This window comes from Ptiloglossa arizonensis, chromosome 5 (assembly GCF_051014685.1).
Source record: "Ptiloglossa arizonensis isolate GNS036 chromosome 5, iyPtiAriz1_principal, whole genome shotgun sequence".
NCBI classification, from domain to species: domain Eukaryota; kingdom Metazoa; phylum Arthropoda; class Insecta; order Hymenoptera; family Colletidae; genus Ptiloglossa; species Ptiloglossa arizonensis.
The window spans coordinates 18479621-18499382 of NC_135052.1; the positions used below are offsets into that span (position 1 = coordinate 18479621).

The window sequence follows — 19762 nt, forward strand, 5'->3', positions numbered from 1 at the left end:
CCACTTGCAAAGTGGGCAGCCGATATATTTAACGGCAGACTGCGCCAGAAGCTTCCTCGTTGAAAACCAACCTCCCGGCGACCTCGCTTCCCTAGATTTTTTAATTATCCGCGCGACACTCTCCGCCGCGACGTTCTGCACACGCTCCGTTCCGTACACGGTGAGCCGCGCGACGAAAATCTGGATGCGATGATAAACCGATAAATGTCGAGCTGATAAAAAGTAAAAAAAAAAAAAAAAGAAAAGAAAAAAAGAAACTATCGCTAGCGACGAACGCTGTATACACGCTGTGTGAACGATACGGCGTGGCAGGGAAATACCGTCTGCTCGAAGAATCATTAATCGCGTACACGTGCCAGGCTACGTATCGCGTTCTAGGAAAAGTAATTCGCCTCTGCGCGGAACATTTTCCTTATTGGCGTGCCGGGGAAACACGAAATGTCCCGCGGCGCGCAAAAAGTAGAAGGGAGTAGGAGTGAAATCGTTGAACCGGCGCGCACGGTCGTTTGTACGAATAACAAATCGGTTTCTGGCGTCGCAGAACTTGCGAAACGTGTACGCGTTCAATGGGACAAAGGAGGGAACGAAAGGTGAGTAGTAGTCGTGGCGCAAACAAGCATTTCGGGGGCTCGCCGTGTACCGCGACGCTACCGCGATTCTATTCTACCGTCGCCACGGTCAGACTACGGGAGGAAGAATCGTAGGAAGAGAAAAGGCGGAGAGACGGAAAGAACGAGTCAGATAGCTTCGGTAGGAGGCGTAGGAGGGTTGAAACTGCATGACGCTTGGGGAGCGCAGCGATACCATGACGTATCGACCGAGCGCGCCACGCGGACTGACGTCATGATCACGGCCTCAGTCAGACCGCGAGCACGTGAACAGCACGCCGGTGATCACGCGGTCGTTGGCTGATAACGTGGCTCCGATTGGCCGGCCACGGCGAGCCCCTCAGCGCGATTGGTCGCAGCGGTGCGCGCCGCATGATCACGCACACAACGACCACGGCGTGTCGGGCCAGCCGACCTGAGAAAGCTTCATTGCGTTACCAGACGTTCAACGGTTACGTCCCTTGCGGCTTTTTTCGCGAGGCATACCGTATACGCGAGACCGAGTTTTCCCGTCGCTGGACGAGCCTCTTTAACGTACCAGAGCCATACGCCCCATTTTTTCGTAAATATGGATACGAATCAAACACTGCTCTCACCACCGGCCTCACCCCAATTCAAACACGTAAGTGTACGCTGAATTAAAAGTACCGCCGCCGTAGAGCGGCCAGCCGCCCGCGAAATACGAACGCAGCTGGGAACAACGACCCAGCCCCGTTCCACATAGCGATTCGATATCCATCGCGATATCCTTTTCGATCGTTGAGATTTTTGTTATTGTATCGTTTCGTTTCGTTTCGTTGTTTCCTTTTTACGACTCGCTTGACGGCCATTTGTTTCGTGGATATTTTCATCGATTTCGATCGAGTTCGCGAGTGAATATATTTTTCCGCGCATACTTATTTACGCCGTTTCCGCGATTGCTGAGAAACTCGAGGTTTGTTCTGATATCGAGAAATTTCTCTTTTCACAGATTGAGCCGCTTCAATCGTCGTTCAGCGTTGCGGCACTTTTGGGAGACAAGCTTCTGCCGAATACGAAAAGTACCGAGGTAAACACGAGAAAAGATGACGATGGAAATGCCCGGCCTCGTTTACCCCCGACACCTCAGCCCTCCGATTCGGAAGAAGACGAGCCACTTCGAAAACGACGATGCGTGGAGCAGTGTGAATTGGCGAAGGTAAATACCGTCTTATCGACAGACACTGCTTTCTGCGCATCTTAAATACAGAAGTCTATCTCTTTTTGATTTTTTCTCCGCGCGCGATCGACTGGCCACTCCAATGTGCGTCCGCGCATGCGCGCATGCGTTGTAGAGTTGTTTTGCAAGATGACCCCGTTTGCGGCGTGCATTCACTCTTACACCATTTTTGTCGCTTATCCTTCGAGCGAATTCTTTGTACCTTCTGACGGTACCACTCGTAAAGTGCGCAACTGATATATTATCATAAGTAGATGGCACTCAAATTAATGATAAATCGTACAAGACTCGCATACTACGCTCTTTCGATCAATTCTTTATTATCGGTACAAGAGTAATATACAACGTTTCGTTTCTTATGATTTACGACTTTTTTTTACGAAAAATTACCTACAAAACAAAATTTAAAAAGTATTATTTTCCTATATTAGCTATTGTTGGACGGTACACCACCTCCGAGTCCAGAACCCACTCGTGTGTCGGTCATAATGCGTGCCAATAGAGACGGTACCTACAGTCCTGCCAACTTAACGCCAAAGACTACCACCGCGACCTCACGACCGGTTCCACACGAAGCACCAGTCTCAAGTCCGCAGTCGGAACCAACCAGGCGTCAGAGCACCGCGGAACCGGAGAATGTTCTGAAAAGTTTGAAATTCAAAATGAGTCTACGAAAAGAGGAGATTATCGTAAATAATAAAAACACGGATCGCGAGATCACTCAACCGAAATTACATCCTTTGGCACCGAAACCAGCGCCGATTATGGTAACTGGACTTCTAGGATCTCCCTTGGTTTTACCGCGAGCACCGCTTTTGTTGGTAACAGCGCCCACAGCTACCACGACGACAAGTCTATCCACTCAAGAGTCGACCGCGCGACGCCGTGTATACGAATGCGAGCATCCAGGTTGTGGCAAGAATTACTTCAAGTCGTCACATTTGAAAGCGCACACCCGGACCCATACAGGGGAACGGCCCTTCTCGTGTCCCTACGACGAGTGTAGTAGACGATTCTCAAGGAGCGACGAATTGTCACGGCACAAGCGCACCCACACTGGTGAGAAAAAATTCGCGTGCACGATCTGTCAACGAAGATTCATGAGAAGCGACCATTTAGCGAAGCACGTAAAGCGACACGCCAGAGACAGGTCTTCGTCCGTCGGCGCAACCGGTGTTCAAGCCTCCGTTACACAGATGACGTCGACACCTTTAAGGGTGAGCTTTCTTCCGGTAATAGCTCCACGAATAACGCAATCGACTCATCAAATCATACCACCGCAATTAGCGGCTTAAGCAGCGCTTCCAGAGTGATATGTAATATCATCACTTAATATGCTTGAACCGTAACTAAATGCTATGAACCAAGCTTTATGATTGAGAACCATCCATTCCAACATCGTCGAAATAATGATACTGACAAAATTAATTGCCTCTCGATGGATAATCGAAAGGCGAGTTTGCACGAGTGCGTGACGATAGATGTTCTCACACCGTATTCGTGGAGAGTAAAAAAGTAATCGCCGTAGGGTTTTCATGTGTTCTCGATAAAATTGTAAAAACCAATTGGCGGAGGAAATGCCTGCTTCGAGATGCGAAGGGGATTTACAAGCAAGAGTGAGCAGCTCCCGCTTGCCTCTTTAACGTGTAGGTATCACATCGTGATTGTGTAAAACGAGTTAACACGAGGCGTACTTATCAGGAAGGAACCTAAAGGCACGAGAAGCGGTGATAAGTCATAAAACGAGGCTTTTTTGCCGTCCGTGAACCAAGTACCTAAGTGTGTCTGTGATCTGTGATGCATAAGCGCGTTGACCGAGAAAGAGTATTTATTTAAAAATTCAAAGACAGTTTTTATGAATTAAGTACATAACGGCTATGCAAAAAAGAAACGCTAATGTTATGCTGTTTCCATTATCGCCGACTAGTTATACATGTTAATTATAGATCATATGTGTATATCTCGTCCGGTTCAGGCATCTTGCTGGACAACCTAAGACTTCTTATTATAAAGATACGTTTTAATGATTTTTCTACAAGATCAGAGATTAATTAAACGACTTATATACTTTCATAAAATTATTGTGTGTACATATAAACCTTTGACAAGCCTCGTACTGTCCATCCTGTGTCATAACACGTCCAAATGTTTAACCTTCTAATGATTTGCAGTAATAAGTCGCAACAGGCTTTCCGTTTACGACCAACAGCCTTTATTACCAGCTGCGTTTATGCGTTTTGTAGTTACTGCGGTCAGTGTTTAAATGGAACCACATACTCACTGGTACATTACAATTTTTAAGACCTTAATTTAGATATTTTTGTTGTGTACTGCGTAAGTGATAGAAATCAGCCTTTCGACCTCTGAATTGAACTACCACAAAATACAATAAATTAAATAGAAAACATTAACGTGAATAAATGTAAAACCAAAACTGGGTACGATGTATTAAGAACATTCGACTCTTCTCTTTGCACGAATTGCATAATCACATGTCAGGGAAAAACCGTGTGGTAAATATCATAAGATTTTAATTTGTTAAAACGTACAACAGTTTAAGACCAATACGGAAGGTCATGAATCGAGATGACCGACGATGCGGAAAAATGCGATTTATGTATATTTACGAAGAACTCGTCAGCCGCATCGATTACTTAAACGATAGTGAACCGTACGCGTGTGACGCAGCGTCTACCGTAATTTAGATAAATACTGTACACTTAAATATTTAAGTATGTAAAAATAGTTTTCAATATGGAATTTTTTATATTTTAAAGCAACGTTACGGTACTAAGAAAAATAATATATCGATAATGAACACTCTACTAACGAACGATTCAAACGAAAGAAAAGTATCTCTGAAAAACTAACGTTACATTTAGTATATACACTGCCACGCGTAATGCTACCGATGTATGCTATCGATGTATCGTAAGTTAACACAATTCGATTCAAACATAATTCACACGTGTACGCGGCAAGAACTTCGTAGCCGGGTGATTTGGACATTCATTTGAAAATTATGTGCCACATTTTTATTACATTCTAATTAGTAAATTTTAAGTGTAGAATATAAATCGTGGAACGAGAGAGCTGAAGCGTAGCAAAAGGTAAGTAAATGTTATTTCAAAGCGAAAAATTTCCATCACGCATCACACGAAGAGCTCAATCACGTTCAAGTGTCTGGTTGGATACAATCTCATCCGAGTTGATTAAGATCCGCGGAGACACCTTGCGTGCAAGTTTGAAGTTGTGACTTTCTACCGTCGAAATATCTTTTTTACCCTCGACATACCATCGATGTTCGTGAAAACTTCGTACAAACTTATGTGTAAGAATGGTGTTCTATGCAGTTCACATTTCTATGAAATCGTATTTTAAATTTCCACAATACGCGTTGAATTTTATAAAGTATTGAAATAAAAATCACATCGATTTCCTCATATTTTAGTATTTATTGTATTAAACGCTTTCAACGCTAACAAATTATTAATGTGAAAAATTGCGATAGACACGAAGGAAAATAAAATATTCCATTACAAACATTATCGTATTCCTCGCACTTGTAAAAAAGGATCACGTTAACGTTAAACGGAATTCGCGAGGCCATCGATTAAGATAAGATTTCTTTATCGCTCGTTTGTATTCGTCCAAGAACTGAATTGCAAAAATACATTTCCATAGAAATACGTGTGGACTTTTGGATATTTTGGTACTTAATAATCTCCCGAAACAAAAGCTTATGATAACTTCGAAGCTAGATTCCTCGGATGTTCAATTGTAGAAACAAGGTTCAACGAAACTACGTACATAGATACATACATATGTACGTATTTCCTTTAATAACGAATGCATAGAACAAGGTCCTAAAACGTTTCATCCAATATCAGATTAGAGTGTTTATAACTAATCCAAGTTGCTCTCTCGCGCATCTTGTTCGAATCGTTACTAAAAAAATTAAATGACATCTCGTTATTCCAACAAGTGTATCGTAGACTAACCAAATAAGCGGAACTTTGTCAAAGATCGCAATATGTTCAACTTTAAATTCACAAATATATATCGATCGTTTATTTTTACGTTCGGAAAATGTATTTGTGCGCTTTTAACTTTCTATCGATGTTCTTGACAAACCAATGCAGGACAAAGTTGTATAGGTCAACTTAAAAACATAATTCTCGTCAATGGTTTCTCACGAAACGTCGTGGTTTCTTGCATCAGCCAAGGACTCGGTCTCTTTTAATGTTGTAAATGTCACAAACAGGTGTGGGACCGGTAGATGACGTAAAATATCCTCTTGATTACTCTCATTTGCTTTTATTAAAATTTGTCTCTACTATGGGAAACGTAACACGCATTAGAATATTTCCTTTGTTAAGTCGTTTACAATAAACATCTCCAACTATAGAAAAGATAGTTTTGCACAATAAGAAGTGTTCCAATTTGTTTTGTAGACATTCATTTCGTAATTTATTGTTTGATTTTATTAATTTTTGCATGTATGAAACAAACATAATCATTAAATTAAAAAGGAAGTTATTTTGAAATTAAAGATTAATATCATTGAATAATAAAAATCACTCTGTATGATTTTCTACCTGTAAATTTTTATTTGATAACAAATAACTTTATAGTATACTACCCATACTACCTATACTACATATAGATAGCAAATGTAGTGTTAAATAATTTTTTATATCAAAATCGATTAAAATTCGAATGTATATATATATATATATATAACATTTCTAATTATCAATATTATAATGTTTTCCAATCCCACGTGAAATCATGATCAGATTCCTTGTTATATCCATTGATGTTATTGAACAGGGAACACTGTAATTTTTTTCCTTGTAAATAAGCATATACCTGAAAGTGCAATACCTCTTAGACATTGCATCAAGTACAAGAATTCCACTCCTATGTCTTTCATCATTCAAAGCGAATAAAAAATTGTAATTAGGCGATAAATTTATTCGTATACATGCATCAGTCATTCATTATTGAATACCTTGATAGAATATAATTGATGTACGCTCACGCATCTTTTGTGCCGTTACTTTTATAAAGAAAGACGATTAAAAAATTTGTTTTTATAACACAGAAATTGTATTTCTGTTAAAAAGTTATATTTTATTATTTCCTGAATAGTAAAAAACATACACACTATGATTCAAAATAATATGGATGTGTATATTTAGTTTTTATTTCTACATTATCAACAAAAATATATTTTAATTCTATACTATTAGTTTAAGTATAAATTGTACAAAACCGTTTTTATAAATAGATACATAATATTTTTGCATTGATATTCGTTGTAGGAAATGCAAGCCATCGCTGAGATAATCTTTATATATATATATATAAGTATATAAAAAAATACAGTACTTCTAAACATTACGATTACCATTCATGCCGTTATTATAAATGCATCGAAATTTCAGCCATGTATTTCAAATTCTATTGTTGTATGAACTTCAACTATTTAGTTTTATTTATTATTTATGAAACTTTTTGTTTGGATCAGACGCCATATCGCGTAGCATTTGACATGGTTTAAAAGCATCGCCGTAACAACTTTGGAATTCTTCCATTTTATTCACTAATTTACCGGCTCCGTAATAATCTATCCAACGGAAAGGTCCACCGGTAAATGGAGGGAAACCTAGTCCAAAGACAGCTCCTACATCACCCTCCAACTATAAAAATATTTACATTTTATTTTACATATAATACACAACATATATACATAATAGATTAATAATATATTACAAACTTTACTTACAGGGTTAGACAATATATTTTCCTCTAAACAAAGCACTGCTTCGTTAACGAATCGAGATACCATTCTTAACTGGCGATCTTCATCGGATATACTTCCTTTCGGCTCAAGTTTGTAATTCTTTAAAATATTTAACACTTCAAGGTTAATATCTTTGTGCTTAGTATTAGTCTCATATATATATATACCTTTCCCGGATTTTCGGCCTAAAAATTGTAAATACTTCGTTAAAAATACATACATTACAAGAAATAAAATGTACATAGAATTAATGTAAAAGAAAATACCGAGGAAACCAGCTTTGACCATATCATTGAGTACATTTGTATTTCCGCCTTTAAAACGTTCACCTAAAACCTGTGCGAGATAAACACTTATATGAGCACCAACATCAATACCAACTTCATCTGATAAAGTTGCTGCACCAACAGGAAATCCGAATTTCTTTGTTAATTTATCCAGATCTATTGGATCCATTCCTTCCTATTTTCATATAAAACATTATTCTTTATCTTAAAATATTAATTTAACACGAATTAGAATAAAAGTATTACCTGCATTAATCTAATGGCTTCAGACAACATAGCAGACAGAATCCTTGTAGTATAAAAACCAGGCCCATCACCAACGATAATAACTGTTTTACCTTGTTTTAAACCAATATCAACTGCAGTTTTGATAGTTTCGGTTGATGTTCCTTTGTGCGTTATTATTTCCAATAGTTGCATTTTATCTACTGGTGAAAAATAATGCATTCCAATGATCTGTAAATCGAAATTTTATTAGACTAAATTTACAGGTATAACGTTTTCATATTTACCTTGTCCGGCCGACTACTTCCAGCAGCTATTTCAGTAATGGGAATTGCTGACGTATTTGTTGCAAGTACACAATGTGCTGGTGTGCTTGCTTCAATTTCCTTTATGACTTTATGTTTAATTACAATATTCTCAAACACAGCTTCGATTACTATATCTGTATTTTTAAAGGAACCATAGTCTAAAGTAGCATCAAGCTGAGCTAAGTATTTATCTTTTTGAACACTAACAGTGAACATAAAAAATTATTTGCATAGAAAATTAAAAAAATTAAACATAAAAATTTTTTAATGAAAAACAAAGTTAAAACTCACTTGGAATATTTTTTTCTCTTTACAGCATTGTTCATTCCTTGTTCTATTTGATTGACACCCCGATATAAACCCATTTCATTTGTATCTTTCATAACTACATTAAAGCCTTTATCTATGCTAACTTGAACAATGCCTGCTCCCATTAAACCAGCGCCAACAACTGCAAGTTTCCTAAAATTGATCAAAAATTATTTTTCTATAAAAAACTAACCATCTTTATTGTGATATACAAAGGAATCTGCTTACTTAACAGTACTTTTAGGTGTACCAAAGCGATTCTTTTTACATGCTGTTTGTCCAAAAAATAAACTCGTAAGACCTTTAGATTGTGGTGTAACCAACAATTCACCAAAGACTCTAGCCTCTGTTTTGTAACCAGCAACTGAACCTTTATCCAAACCAGTACGTACAACATCTAAAATCTTAAGTGGAGCAGGATACAAGCCACCAGTCATTTTCATCACTTGTTTTTTTGCTTTATTGAATACTCTATCCTTGACCCAATTAAATGAGAAAACATTTTTCACAACTTTTTCTATCAAAGTTTTAGGACTACGATCGATTTTTAAAGTTCCATTAGCAATATCTTTTGCAGCTTTAATGGCTGTCTCTTCTAAATATCTCTTAGTGCTGTAAATATTGTAAATATGTATACAGCTTATATTTTATATAAATACATATTAAAGTAATTAAAATATTTCTCACTTTTCTACTGGTGTTCCAATTCCTGGACCAAGACGATTTACTAATATGTCCACAATTTTAAACTTTTTACCTTTATCTGCTTTAATGCTTTTACCAGTAAGAATCATATCTAATGCATTAGGAAGGAATGTTAATTTAGGTAATCTCTGGGTGCCTCCTCCTCCAGGTAATAGACCTAACTGTACTTCTGGTAAACCTAAATTTGTTTTTGAATCATTGACAGCAAGTCGATAGTGACAAGCCATTGCAACCTGTATTAATTCAACAAAACTTTAAATAATCAAAAGTTAAAGAGTTTTAGAACATTAAAATCAATATATATGTAATAGTGCTTTAATTTGTATACCTCTAAACCTCCTCCTAAACAACTACCCTGAATTGCAGCTACAACTGGTTTTTGACTTTTTTCTATCCTGTTCAAAATTTGTTGGCAGCTTGAAGACAATTTATAACCATCCTCTATATCTTTAACACCTTGTAACATAGTAATATCTGCACCAGCAATAAAACAATCGGGCTTTCCACTTATAAGAACTATAGATTTTATAACAGAATCATTGTCTATGTTGTTTAAGATATTTTCAAGTTCAGTCATTACTTCATAGTTCAATGTATTTATCTGCATCAAAATGCATTCATGTATTGCATCAAAATGTATATTATTTTGTTTACTTCACTTTGTTTCAATATTTCAATTGTAATTATAATCAATTATATAATCGATGTTATTTAAAGCAACAAACATAATACCTTGACTCCTGGAGAATCTATAGTCACCACAGCTACATTATCCACAACTTTATATTTCAAATGTTTTGCACTTGATATGCTAGCATAAGTTCTTATTGTTTGATATAATGCTGAAATCGAAACTTGTAATGTAACAAGATACATAACATTAAGGTAAAAGGGAAAAAAATAAAAACTTGCTTTTTATTTTGTACTACATGTTATTATAACATAAAAATTTATTAAACATTAAATAACATTAATTCAATTTTTGCGATATCCTAAAATATAATATTCAATATCTAAATAGATGAATTTTACATAACCTCTAACTTTTCAATTCTAAAATTAAAATTTATGCCGCATTGAAAATAATCTTTTACGATCTTACGATTTATTAATATTTTTTAAGTATTACATAAACTCTATCTATGTATAATGTATACTTCATTGTTATATCACATACAAGTCCCAAGTTTATCTGTTACTACTTCAGAGCAAAGGATTAATTGTAACATAAAAATATTTAAATCGCTATAATTTTTTCCATTGTTCATAATTACCTGTTTGCATCGTGAAATTTGTATTTTTCAATGAAGAACGTGCAACAGCACCCAGTAACCTATAGTGAGACATACTTTAAAACATTACCGGTACACGTCCAAATACACAGTATTAAATGTGCAATCACTGAGCACCTAACTGGAATTATTTTCCACTGATACGCATGCGTGCAGTACGTGGATATTGACTCGACTTAAAATTCGCCATACTTTTAAGGACTTTAACCTTATAGATGCATTTGACATACGTATATGTACATGAAAGATAATTTGGATATTTTCCACTGTGAAAGACGGTGATAATTGATAATAATTTACGACAAACTTTTATGTAAATATAGAAGGTTAAAATCATTATTATAAAGAATATTTTTAAAACATAAAAAACTGGTAAAATACATCCATATAGTAATATCTGTTTTTAGAAACAATGAATGTACATACATTTATAAGTCTTTTTGTAATACTTTATTATAACTTAACATTAAAAATCTACACAGACTATAATACGGCAAGTACCTGTAATATTAATAATGATTTTAAAGCAATAAAAATAATATTAATAATACAGTAAATGTGTTTATATATTATTCTTTTATACATCATATTCATATTACTCCTTCACCTACGTAACATTATTTTTGAATTTTCAGTAGTTACCAACTAATGATGAAGTTCAATTTTTTACCAATTAATAATCATCTTGGATAATACTTTTCCATGTCATACAGATCAAAAGCGTGTACGTAAAAGACAGTACCGCCGCCTAAATTTTCCAACACCCGAGTGAGTTTCGTTTTTAATCCAAACATTATAAAATAGTAGTCTCCACTGTAATAGTCATTATCGTTAACAATTTATCATATGAGATTTGTGATACATGATCTGAAATACCGACTATGTAAAATATCAGTACTTTTGGAGTGACCTCTGTCTTTAAGAGTAGTGATTCTAAGAATTATGTGTAGTGATTCAACTAAACCACCGAACTTAGAAAATTCGTATCTTTCCCTTTACATCACTGGCGAGTCTGTCAAACTTATTAATATCAAAAAATATGGTAACAATGAAATTAGGAATACTTTCAAAGTTACAGCTAATCTAACGGTTTAATCAAATTTTTTAAGTTTCATTTATTTTGATCCCCATATTCGGTAATATGTATGTATCTCAGATTCTAAAAATTTAAGAAAAAGAATGATCAAACAACACTTGGAATACTCCTATCCCTTTCTTTTATCATTTCCTTTATAGAGCGATAAATAAATTTCAGAAGTAAACGAAAAATTATTTCTTTTCTATCGCAATATTTAATACATTTAGAATTTTTGTTTATATAAAACATAAAGAACCAAAATGTTATTTTTCTCTCTTCTAGACACAAAAATCATTGTTAATAATAGACAGTGCTACTTGTCTCTATTTCTTTCCTCAGAGGAGAATTGGGAGCACTCTTACTAGATACCAGGATTGAGGGGTTGTTTCTGGCTTAGTTAGATTTAGATAATATGATTAGGGAGTTGCATCGAAGCCATAATGTAGCATCGAAAATAAATAATATGGCACAATATATGAAAATGATTCTGTAAAGTAAGTTCCTTAAAGTACATGCGGCCGCGTACCAAAAAAAGTCGAAGTTCCAAGGCAATCACAAATAATGTTAATACTAAAGCAACACAGGACTGCATGAAAAGTCGAGCATGGATAAAGGAATCGCTCTTTGTTTCCATGACTCATTCATTAACTAACTAGATTCATTCTATTTACATCTCGTTTTTCGTAAAACATCCTTCATATACTTTCAACATCAAAAAAGAATGCAAGGTGTACGTGTACCTACTAAAAGTTACTAGTCACATTTCGACTTCCAATTGGTGTTTCAGTAATTACATTCTACCAATTTAAAATCTTAGTACACTAGCGCTTTCGTTTGCATAGTATTGCATATAAAATATAGGCTATTTTTTATACTGCCAATTCGCTATATGACTATTTAAAGTATTATTTATATTTCTGTGATAAGTATATGTCATGCATGCATACATTCTGAATGTTCCATTACAATGTGGAAGATATTTGACGCTTAATGTTTTGTTTATTTACAATTACATTGTAGATTACAGAAAAATATATTATGTCTTATCTCTTAAATCGTTTGCATTTACACAAAATGTTAAATATTAGAACGTTTTCATATAAAAGGTATTTGATTGAAGCTGTTATAGCTTTGTTATGTGTATTTATCTTCTGTGAATATTTGCTTTATTATCTTGTGCTTATTCAGGTAAGTCAGAACAATGTTACACATGAAAAATTACTTATACATTTTAAGAAACTATAAATCCTTTTTCTTTTAATACATTAGTGTTCATGGCCTACTTTGGACTCTCTTAAAGTTGATACAACAATTCCACAACTAAAAATGGAAGAAACTCCAGTGCATGCGATGTTTATAGCAGATACTCATTTGTTAGGTTCTAAACGTGGACATTGGTTTGATAAATTAAAAAGGTTTGCACTATTTATGGTTCATGACCGTATATATAAAGATTTATATTATTTGTTTAACTCCTTTGTGTGGAGGTAAAATATTTGTTCACTTTGGAATGGCTTTGATTCGAAAGATTCGATTTAAAAAAATGAATAATTTTTATGTAACTGAAGAAATGATTATTTAAGTGTTACACAGAGTATTCTTTTACACAATATATATTTCACGTAAGCTTTATAAAATAAAATTAAAAAATAATTTAAAAGGTACATGGAAAGATAAACTGCTGTCATTGGTAAGGCAAATGTAGTAATAAAATTAAATGCATTGGATCTGTATAACTCTTTAAAGGTTCTATAGCTTTCTACTTTGTATCTAAAGACTTTACATGTAACTGAGATTACATTCTGTCTATTATAATCGATGTTTTCTTTGCTCAGGGAATGGCAAATGTACAGGGCATTTCAAACTATGGTTACACTTCATAAACCAGACATAATTTTTATATTAGGTATGTAGTAATATGCATTTTAAATATAAGACAATAATTAATAATAATGAAATTTTATAATTATCACAACAGGTGATTTATTTGATGAAGGACAATGGAGTAGTTCTGCAGAATTTGATCAGTACATACAAAGATTTCATTCATTGTTTTCAGTACCTAAAGATACTCATCTTTATGTTGTTGCTGGAAATCATGATATTGGATTTCACTATGGTATTATAAAATGTTGTATACTCTCGTAATTAATCAATGTTTTTAATAAAAAACAAATATTTATTCAGCAATTACACCGTATTTAAATCAAAGATTTATAAATGGTTTAAAGTCACCAAGTGTAAAAAGGGTTAGTATAAGAGGAAATCACTTTGTTTTAATCAATAGTATGGCCCTCGAAGGAGATGGATGTTTCTTATGTCGTCCTGTAGAAATTGCATTAAATAAAATAGCAGGTATGTCTAATTTTTTGTATAAACAATACAATTTCATCAAAATTAAAGAGTGCAAACAAAAAATAATCTTTTTCAGCTCATTTAAAATGTGCAAAAGGTATGGATAATTATTGTGATAAAGACAATGCAATTTCAAGATATAGTAGAGCAATCATTTTGCAGGTCAGTAAATAATTCAATTTTAAAAGGTAAAAGTAATCTTATAATATTTTGATTATAATTATAGCATTATCCAATGTATCGCGAATCAGATGAAATCTGTAATGAACTTGATCAAGCACCGGACGAAATAAAAAATATCAAATTTAGAGAACGATGGGAATGTTTATCAAAGGAAGCATCTGAACAAGTATAAAAAAATTATAATTGAAATTGAATTATTATAATTGGAATTAAACATTTATAAAATAATTAATTTACAGCTTTTGGATATAGTGAATCCAAGACTGATTATTAATGGCCATACTCATCATGGTTGTAGAAGAATACATAGAGGGAATATATTTGAATTTACAATACCATCATTTAATTGGCGCAATAAAGATAATCCTTCACTTTTACTTGTAAGTTGAAAACTTAAAGAACTTGTATCTATAAAATTTTGTAATGTCATTATTATCATATATCTACCTAAATTGGTACTGGTATTCCAGGGTGTATTTACTCCTAATAATTATTCCATATCAAAATGTTATCTGCCTGTGGAATCTACAGAGATCAAGATTTACATTATCAGTACAGTGTTTATTTTGATATACTTTATTATAAGATGTAAACTAAAGAAAAGTCGATATTACCATTTAATATTTCACTAAAAAATTGATTTCTATGTATTTTATTTCATCTGTACTGATAAACAAATTTAATGAGTAGATTGCAATGAATAATTATAAAAATAAGTTAGCATATGGAAATGAGTTTCAGATTGTTGAAAGGTTTGTATATATATCTTTAAAAGTATAAGTTACATATTATTTACACTATTTGTAGTACAAAATATCTGTGTTACCCATATCATAAATTATTATAATCCTTCAATGTTCCCAAATTTGGAAAATCTGTTTTACTATTCTAACACTTCAATTTCTCTTGTATTTTTTTTACTAAAAAATAGTACATATATTATAAAGCTACAAGATCATTGAAATTGCAAATACAGTGACATAAATTTTCATAATGACATGTATAAAAGCTGCTTAAATATTATACATTTTACTTAGCAATATATTGGAAATTCAACAAAATATTATTACAATCATATTTACTAAATATAATATCTGTGTAATTAAATATCCAGATCTTTATAAATGAGTCAAAACATTATTTATATGTAATTGTTAGATACTTTATGTGACAGAATATTAAGGAACGAAGTTACACTTAGCTCATAGAAATGTAAGTAAATACAAGAATTTTATATTACTAATCTTATATTATAATGCATTTAATCCGTGTGTATATCAACAATTTTTTGCAGACGCAATTTGCAAACTGTTATTTTATTATGATAAAACAAAGAATATGAGCTAATGTTGCTAGCTATAATACTGACATTGACTATACTTAATATTACATTTACGAATATTTTTACATATTTTTTATACTATTTTAAATAGTAATATTAATATAGTCAATGGAACTCATAATTTTGTTATATGATGTATGTATATGTTGTGTGTGCATATATATACATTCTTAATATATACGTATATTATTCACTGGATTGTGTAAGTAGCACTCTGTTCTATGACTTTGTAAATTATAAATACTTTAGTAACGAAATATTCTTTTTTTTAATCTAATAAACAATTCGAAATGGAAACCACATAGTATACATTGAACAATATTGTACATTTCATTAAATTATAATTTAGCTCTATTTATTCCTTAATATAGGGTTTTATATACTTTTATATTCAAAACAATTTTACAATATTTTAGAATAATATTTGGCAGACGTACTACTTGTTTGTAACCAAAACTAAATCAACTTAGAAACTGATAGCAAACTATTGTACTGTTTTGGTTTTATACATTTAATTTAAAAATAATTAAATATTCATTATAAATTTAAAAGCCTGTTATCCTCTTTCATCATTGATCTTATCGATGATAATTTTGACTAGTCTATTTTTACAGCGGCATATATTTTTCGAATAAACGCATATGCCGCAAAGAAACCTATTGTACCTGTTAATAACCAGAACGTTAACACCATTAATGCTGTATAGCCGAAGTACAAAAGTGTTGGGACAAGTTCTGATATTTCAAGTTTTGTCATGAAATAAAATATGGAGTAAGCTAAGACGTATATAGCTGACCCTCCACTAATAATGAAGCTTCTCCACCACCATCTATATTCCTAGTAAATCATAGACATTATGAGTTTGCATGTTCTATAAAAAGAATTTAAAATGTTATAGTACTTACTTCTCCACATAACTGAAAGTAGACCATAACTATGGATATCTGAGAGCAAGAAATAACAAGAATACAAAACACGAGAAACAAAAATCCAAAAAGATAGTAGAATTGATTTTCCCATAATGCGGTCAAAATGAAAAATAATTCTATGAAAACGGCTCCAAATGGAAGAATTCCAGCCATTAAGGTACTGTAAAAAATATTAACAGGAGTTATGTTTCATACCTTCAAAACAAATTATATAGATTTTATAAACTTACCATAGTACTGGATTCATGTACCATAATTGATCAGGAACTTGTCTAGGAATTTGATTTGTTCTAACAGGATGTGTAAAAGGCTGTTTACGATATCCAAAGAAATATCCCAGATATACGAGAGGAAGTGATATTCCAAACCACAGACACAATAATGCTAACATCGTTGTAAATGGTACTGCACCAGAACTATGCTTTCCCCATATAAAGAAATTTAAAAAGAAGCAAGTAGTAAACACTATTCCAGGGTAGAGTGTCGCCGTCTACAATAAGTATAATAATTTAGTATAATTTTATTTTATTTTTTAACAATAAATTATTTTTATTCTTACCAATAATGCTGTCCTTCTCCATTTTCGACCGCGCATTGTTTTATAAAGACGTGCAGAGAAATATCCAGCAATTAAACCAGAAAATACGTATAAAAATATCGCACAGGTTCCAAGCGCGCCTCTACTGGCAGGAGAGAGCATACCCAACATAGCAAAAACTAAAACGTTTACCAGAAAATAGTATAAAAATATAGATATTGGCAAGTATTGTTCGTATTAAAAATTATGATCTTACATATTGTTATTAAAGTCATAAAAAATATCTGAATTCCACTGCCTATTACAGCAGCAAATAATCGAGGATTTGGTGGAGGACGAAATACATCTCCATGAACTAGTTTCCAACCAGTTTCTTCAATTGTTTCATCTAAGCCTGCTAGACTATCGCTTTCACCAGCGTTGTAACGTGCAATATCCCTTCTTAGAGTTCGAACCATGATCATAGTTAAAATTCCTGTGTAATTTTATTAAAGAATATTGTCCATACAATTTCAAACATTGAAACGAATCAAAAGCAAAAAGTAGAATATATTTACCAGAAAGGAAAAGGACTACAATAAGAGAATTGATGATTGAAAACCAATGAATTTCAACATCGCTCATTCCTAGATATATATCCCATCTGCTTGCCCAACTTACATCAGATTGCTTCCATTTCACAGAATATAAGAACAACAGTTTAGTTCCTTTAGGATTGACAAATTGAGGATTTGCATGTGAAGGCAATGTACAAGTATTGCCTTTCAAATTTAGTTGATTTATATCAACTGATCGAGCTTCTACTTCAAAACCAACCACTCTAAATTCATTTCTAAAAAATAAAGAAGATAACTAGTCTGGTAAATTACTTATATACATATACATTAATGCCAATAGTACTAACTCGTATTTATGGTAGCTTAATTTTAGATTAAGATAATTATTGATGTAAAATTGGTTATTTATAATGCCACCCAAACGATATCCATGGTATACAATTACATTTTTTGTATCCTTATGGGCTTTTTTTGTTGCTGCTGGTAAATTGTCAATTAACCTATAAGAAAGAAGGAAAATTTATTACATAGTGAATTTAACATAAATTAAAGTCCTAAATTTTCTTACAAATGCACAGTGTAATCATGTTGAATGCGTTCTATAACACGCTGTGATTCCTCTTCGTTCCATGTCATAGTACTAGATGATCCATGACACAAGAGTCTGCAGCTAATATCTTCTGCCATTAGTACCTCATATGGTGTATTTACAATTCTGTAGAAATATAAGTCATATTAATTTTTGTTAATTTAAATAAGAAAGTTAATGAACCTTACCTATCACCACGCAATACTTCTCCTAAATTTTCAGATTTGTAAATGAAAGTTCCATTTTTTGGTCTACAAAAAGGTACAGAATAATATTCATAAGGTAACTGTGTATGAGTGCTGGTCATTTTAACTGCTTTGACATCAATTTTTTGTCCCTTTTTAAACTCCACAGGAGCAACACCAGGCACATAGAATCCATTTGTTTCAATTAATAAAGATATTATTACAAGCACAGCACTACTCCTTAATCTTCCCTGTTAATAAAAAGTAGTATACATAATGCATGTTTTACTACCAAATTAACTAATATTGTTAATATCGGCTATAAAATTATAACCCATGCACATCAAAAAAGGAATTTATTTTTCAATACATGAAAATTTATAAGCCACATAATACAAACAAGAAATATATACGATTATATAAAACAGAAACGTTTCTACCAATTTCAACTATTATAGTTAGCAAAATCGATATTTAAAATATTGTTATTGTAACCGCGACAAATACTGTCATTAAATTCTATCAAGGACTAATGAAATTGTACTTTATCAATTCATCCGTTGCAAAATTGAAAAATATTATGACGAATATAAAACGCCACGTCAGTTGGCCAAAAATATTAATGTCATAAGACCGATTTTAATACTCTTCAAAAATAAACTATAGGCAATAACTTACCATTCTACAATATTATTTTTATCAAAGGCGCGCCACGCCGTGCCTCTTATTTTATTCCTGATGATTCTACTCGCAGAGTTCCCACTCCGTTCACGTCAAAAATGAAATTTACTTCAGCATGAAGTTTGCATCGAAACATTTGCCAAGAAAATAACACCAAAAATAGTTCCTTATAAAATTCCCTAGGAAATAAATTTCTATTTATATAGTTGCACTTTCGTATATGTACATTACGTACATTACGTGACAGCCGTAACTATCCTTTGTAAATGCGATATCTAACAGAATGTAATCTGTTCAATTTTATTAAACAAAAAAATAAATCCTCGTACATATTCACGTGTTTTTATATTGTAACATTTATAGTTAATGTAAACAAAATTTTAACAGAATGAAATATCTTCTTAGTATGCTAATAATTCCGTTTATCCAGATTTTATTCATATGACATTGTATTTATTTAATATTTGAATGATAATTCGTATTCTGATTACACTTTATGATTGATTTAACTATACAAAATAATATATCAAACAATTCGTATGCTCCTTAAAAGATTAATTTACCGTATAAAAATCATTCGTTAT

The 19762-nt window shown here is 32.8% G+C and overlaps 4 protein-coding genes across 5 annotated transcripts; 2 read left to right on the top strand and 2 right to left on the bottom strand.

The window, feature by feature from the left end:
• Positions 1 to 1032: 1032 nt before the first annotated feature.
• Positions 1033 to 6177, top strand: LOC143147108 (uncharacterized). The gene is made up of 3 exons (XM_076312043.1): positions 1033 to 1230; positions 1579 to 1785; positions 2238 to 6177. The coding sequence occupies exons 1-3, from the start codon at positions 1177 to 1179 to the stop codon at positions 3099 to 3101; spliced, it is 1125 nt and encodes a 374-aa protein (XP_076168158.1). The 5' UTR covers positions 1033 to 1176; the 3' UTR covers positions 3102 to 6177.
• Positions 6178 to 6993: 816 nt separating this feature from the next.
• Positions 6994 to 10882, bottom strand: Mtpalpha (monolysocardiolipin acyltransferase Mtpalpha). The gene is made up of 11 exons (XM_076312285.1): positions 10724 to 10882; positions 10182 to 10291; positions 9778 to 10050; positions 9432 to 9682; positions 8973 to 9356; positions 8727 to 8897; positions 8415 to 8637; positions 8149 to 8358; positions 7882 to 8077; positions 7598 to 7800; positions 6994 to 7511 (listed from the first exon to the last, which is right to left on the bottom strand). The coding sequence occupies exons 1-11, from the start codon at positions 10794 to 10796 to the stop codon at positions 7311 to 7313; spliced, it is 2295 nt and encodes a 764-aa protein (XP_076168400.1). The 5' UTR covers positions 10797 to 10882; the 3' UTR covers positions 6994 to 7310.
• A 1315-nt stretch (positions 10883 to 12197) lies between these two features.
• Pgap5 (Per1-like protein PGAP5) lies at positions 12198 to 15003 on the top strand. The gene is made up of 9 exons (XM_076312625.1): positions 12198 to 13007; positions 13089 to 13234; positions 13655 to 13725; positions 13798 to 13938; positions 14007 to 14174; positions 14251 to 14336; positions 14401 to 14523; positions 14597 to 14737; positions 14828 to 15003. The coding sequence occupies exons 1-9, from the start codon at positions 12858 to 12860 to the stop codon at positions 14987 to 14989; spliced, it is 1188 nt and encodes a 395-aa protein (XP_076168740.1). The 5' UTR covers positions 12198 to 12857; the 3' UTR covers positions 14990 to 15003.
• Positions 15004 to 15992: 989 nt separating this feature from the next.
• Tm9sf4 (transmembrane 9 superfamily protein member 4) lies at positions 15993 to 19299 on the bottom strand. 2 transcript variants are annotated; one of them, XM_076312615.1, is made up of 10 exons: positions 19176 to 19299; positions 18501 to 18748; positions 18292 to 18438; positions 18071 to 18223; positions 17724 to 17998; positions 17423 to 17641; positions 17188 to 17345; positions 16859 to 17118; positions 16605 to 16788; positions 15993 to 16536 (listed from the first exon to the last, which is right to left on the bottom strand). In XM_076312615.1, the coding sequence occupies exons 1-10, from the start codon at positions 19176 to 19178 to the stop codon at positions 16297 to 16299; spliced, it is 1887 nt and encodes a 628-aa protein (XP_076168730.1). In that variant the 5' UTR covers positions 19179 to 19299; the 3' UTR covers positions 15993 to 16296. The 2 variants fall into 2 exon arrangements, with proteins under 2 accessions (XP_076168730.1, XP_076168731.1); XM_076312616.1 differs by lacking the exon at positions 19176 to 19299 and adding an exon at positions 19042 to 19062 and having other exon boundaries at positions 15994 to 16536.
• Between the last annotated feature and the right edge of the window lie 463 nt (positions 19300 to 19762).

Excerpts from the sequence above, each read along its gene's own strand:
- LOC143147108 (XM_076312043.1), top strand. The coding sequence starts at position 1,177 with ATGGATACGAATCAAACACTGCTCTCACCACCGGCCTCACCCCAATTC. Across the intron at positions 1,231-1,578 it reads CCTCACCCCAATTCAAACAC|ATTGAGCCGCTTCAATCGTC; the intron begins GTAAGTGTACGC and ends CTCTTTTCACAG. Across the intron at positions 1,786-2,237 it reads AGCAGTGTGAATTGGCGAAG|CTATTGTTGGACGGTACACC; the intron begins GTAAATACCGTC and ends TTCCTATATTAG.
- Mtpalpha (XM_076312285.1), bottom strand. The coding sequence starts at position 10,796 with ATGTCTCACTATAGGTTACTGGGTGCTGTTGCACGTTCTTCATTGAAA. Across the intron at positions 8,898-8,972 it reads ACACCTAAAAGTACTGTTAA|GAAACTTGCAGTTGTTGGCG; the intron begins GTAAGCAGATTC and ends GATCAATTTTAG. Across the intron at positions 7,512-7,597 it reads AAAATATATTGTCTAACCCT|TTGGAGGGTGATGTAGGAGC; the intron begins GTAAGTAAAGTT and ends ATATTTTTATAG.
- Pgap5 (XM_076312625.1), top strand. The coding sequence starts at position 12,858 with ATGTCTTATCTCTTAAATCGTTTGCATTTACACAAAATGTTAAATATT. Across the intron at positions 13,726-13,797 it reads AGACATAATTTTTATATTAG|GTGATTTATTTGATGAAGGA; the intron begins GTATGTAGTAAT and ends TTATCACAACAG. Across the intron at positions 14,738-14,827 it reads ATAATCCTTCACTTTTACTT|GGTGTATTTACTCCTAATAA; the intron begins GTAAGTTGAAAA and ends CTGGTATTCCAG.
- Tm9sf4 (XM_076312615.1), bottom strand. Across the intron at positions 18,224-18,291 it reads CATGATTACACTGTGCATTT|GTTAATTGACAATTTACCAG; the intron begins GTAAGAAAATTT and ends TCTTTCTTATAG. Across the intron at positions 17,999-18,070 it reads TTAAGCTACCATAAATACGA|AAATGAATTTAGAGTGGTTG; the intron begins GTTAGTACTATT and ends TTTATTTTTTAG.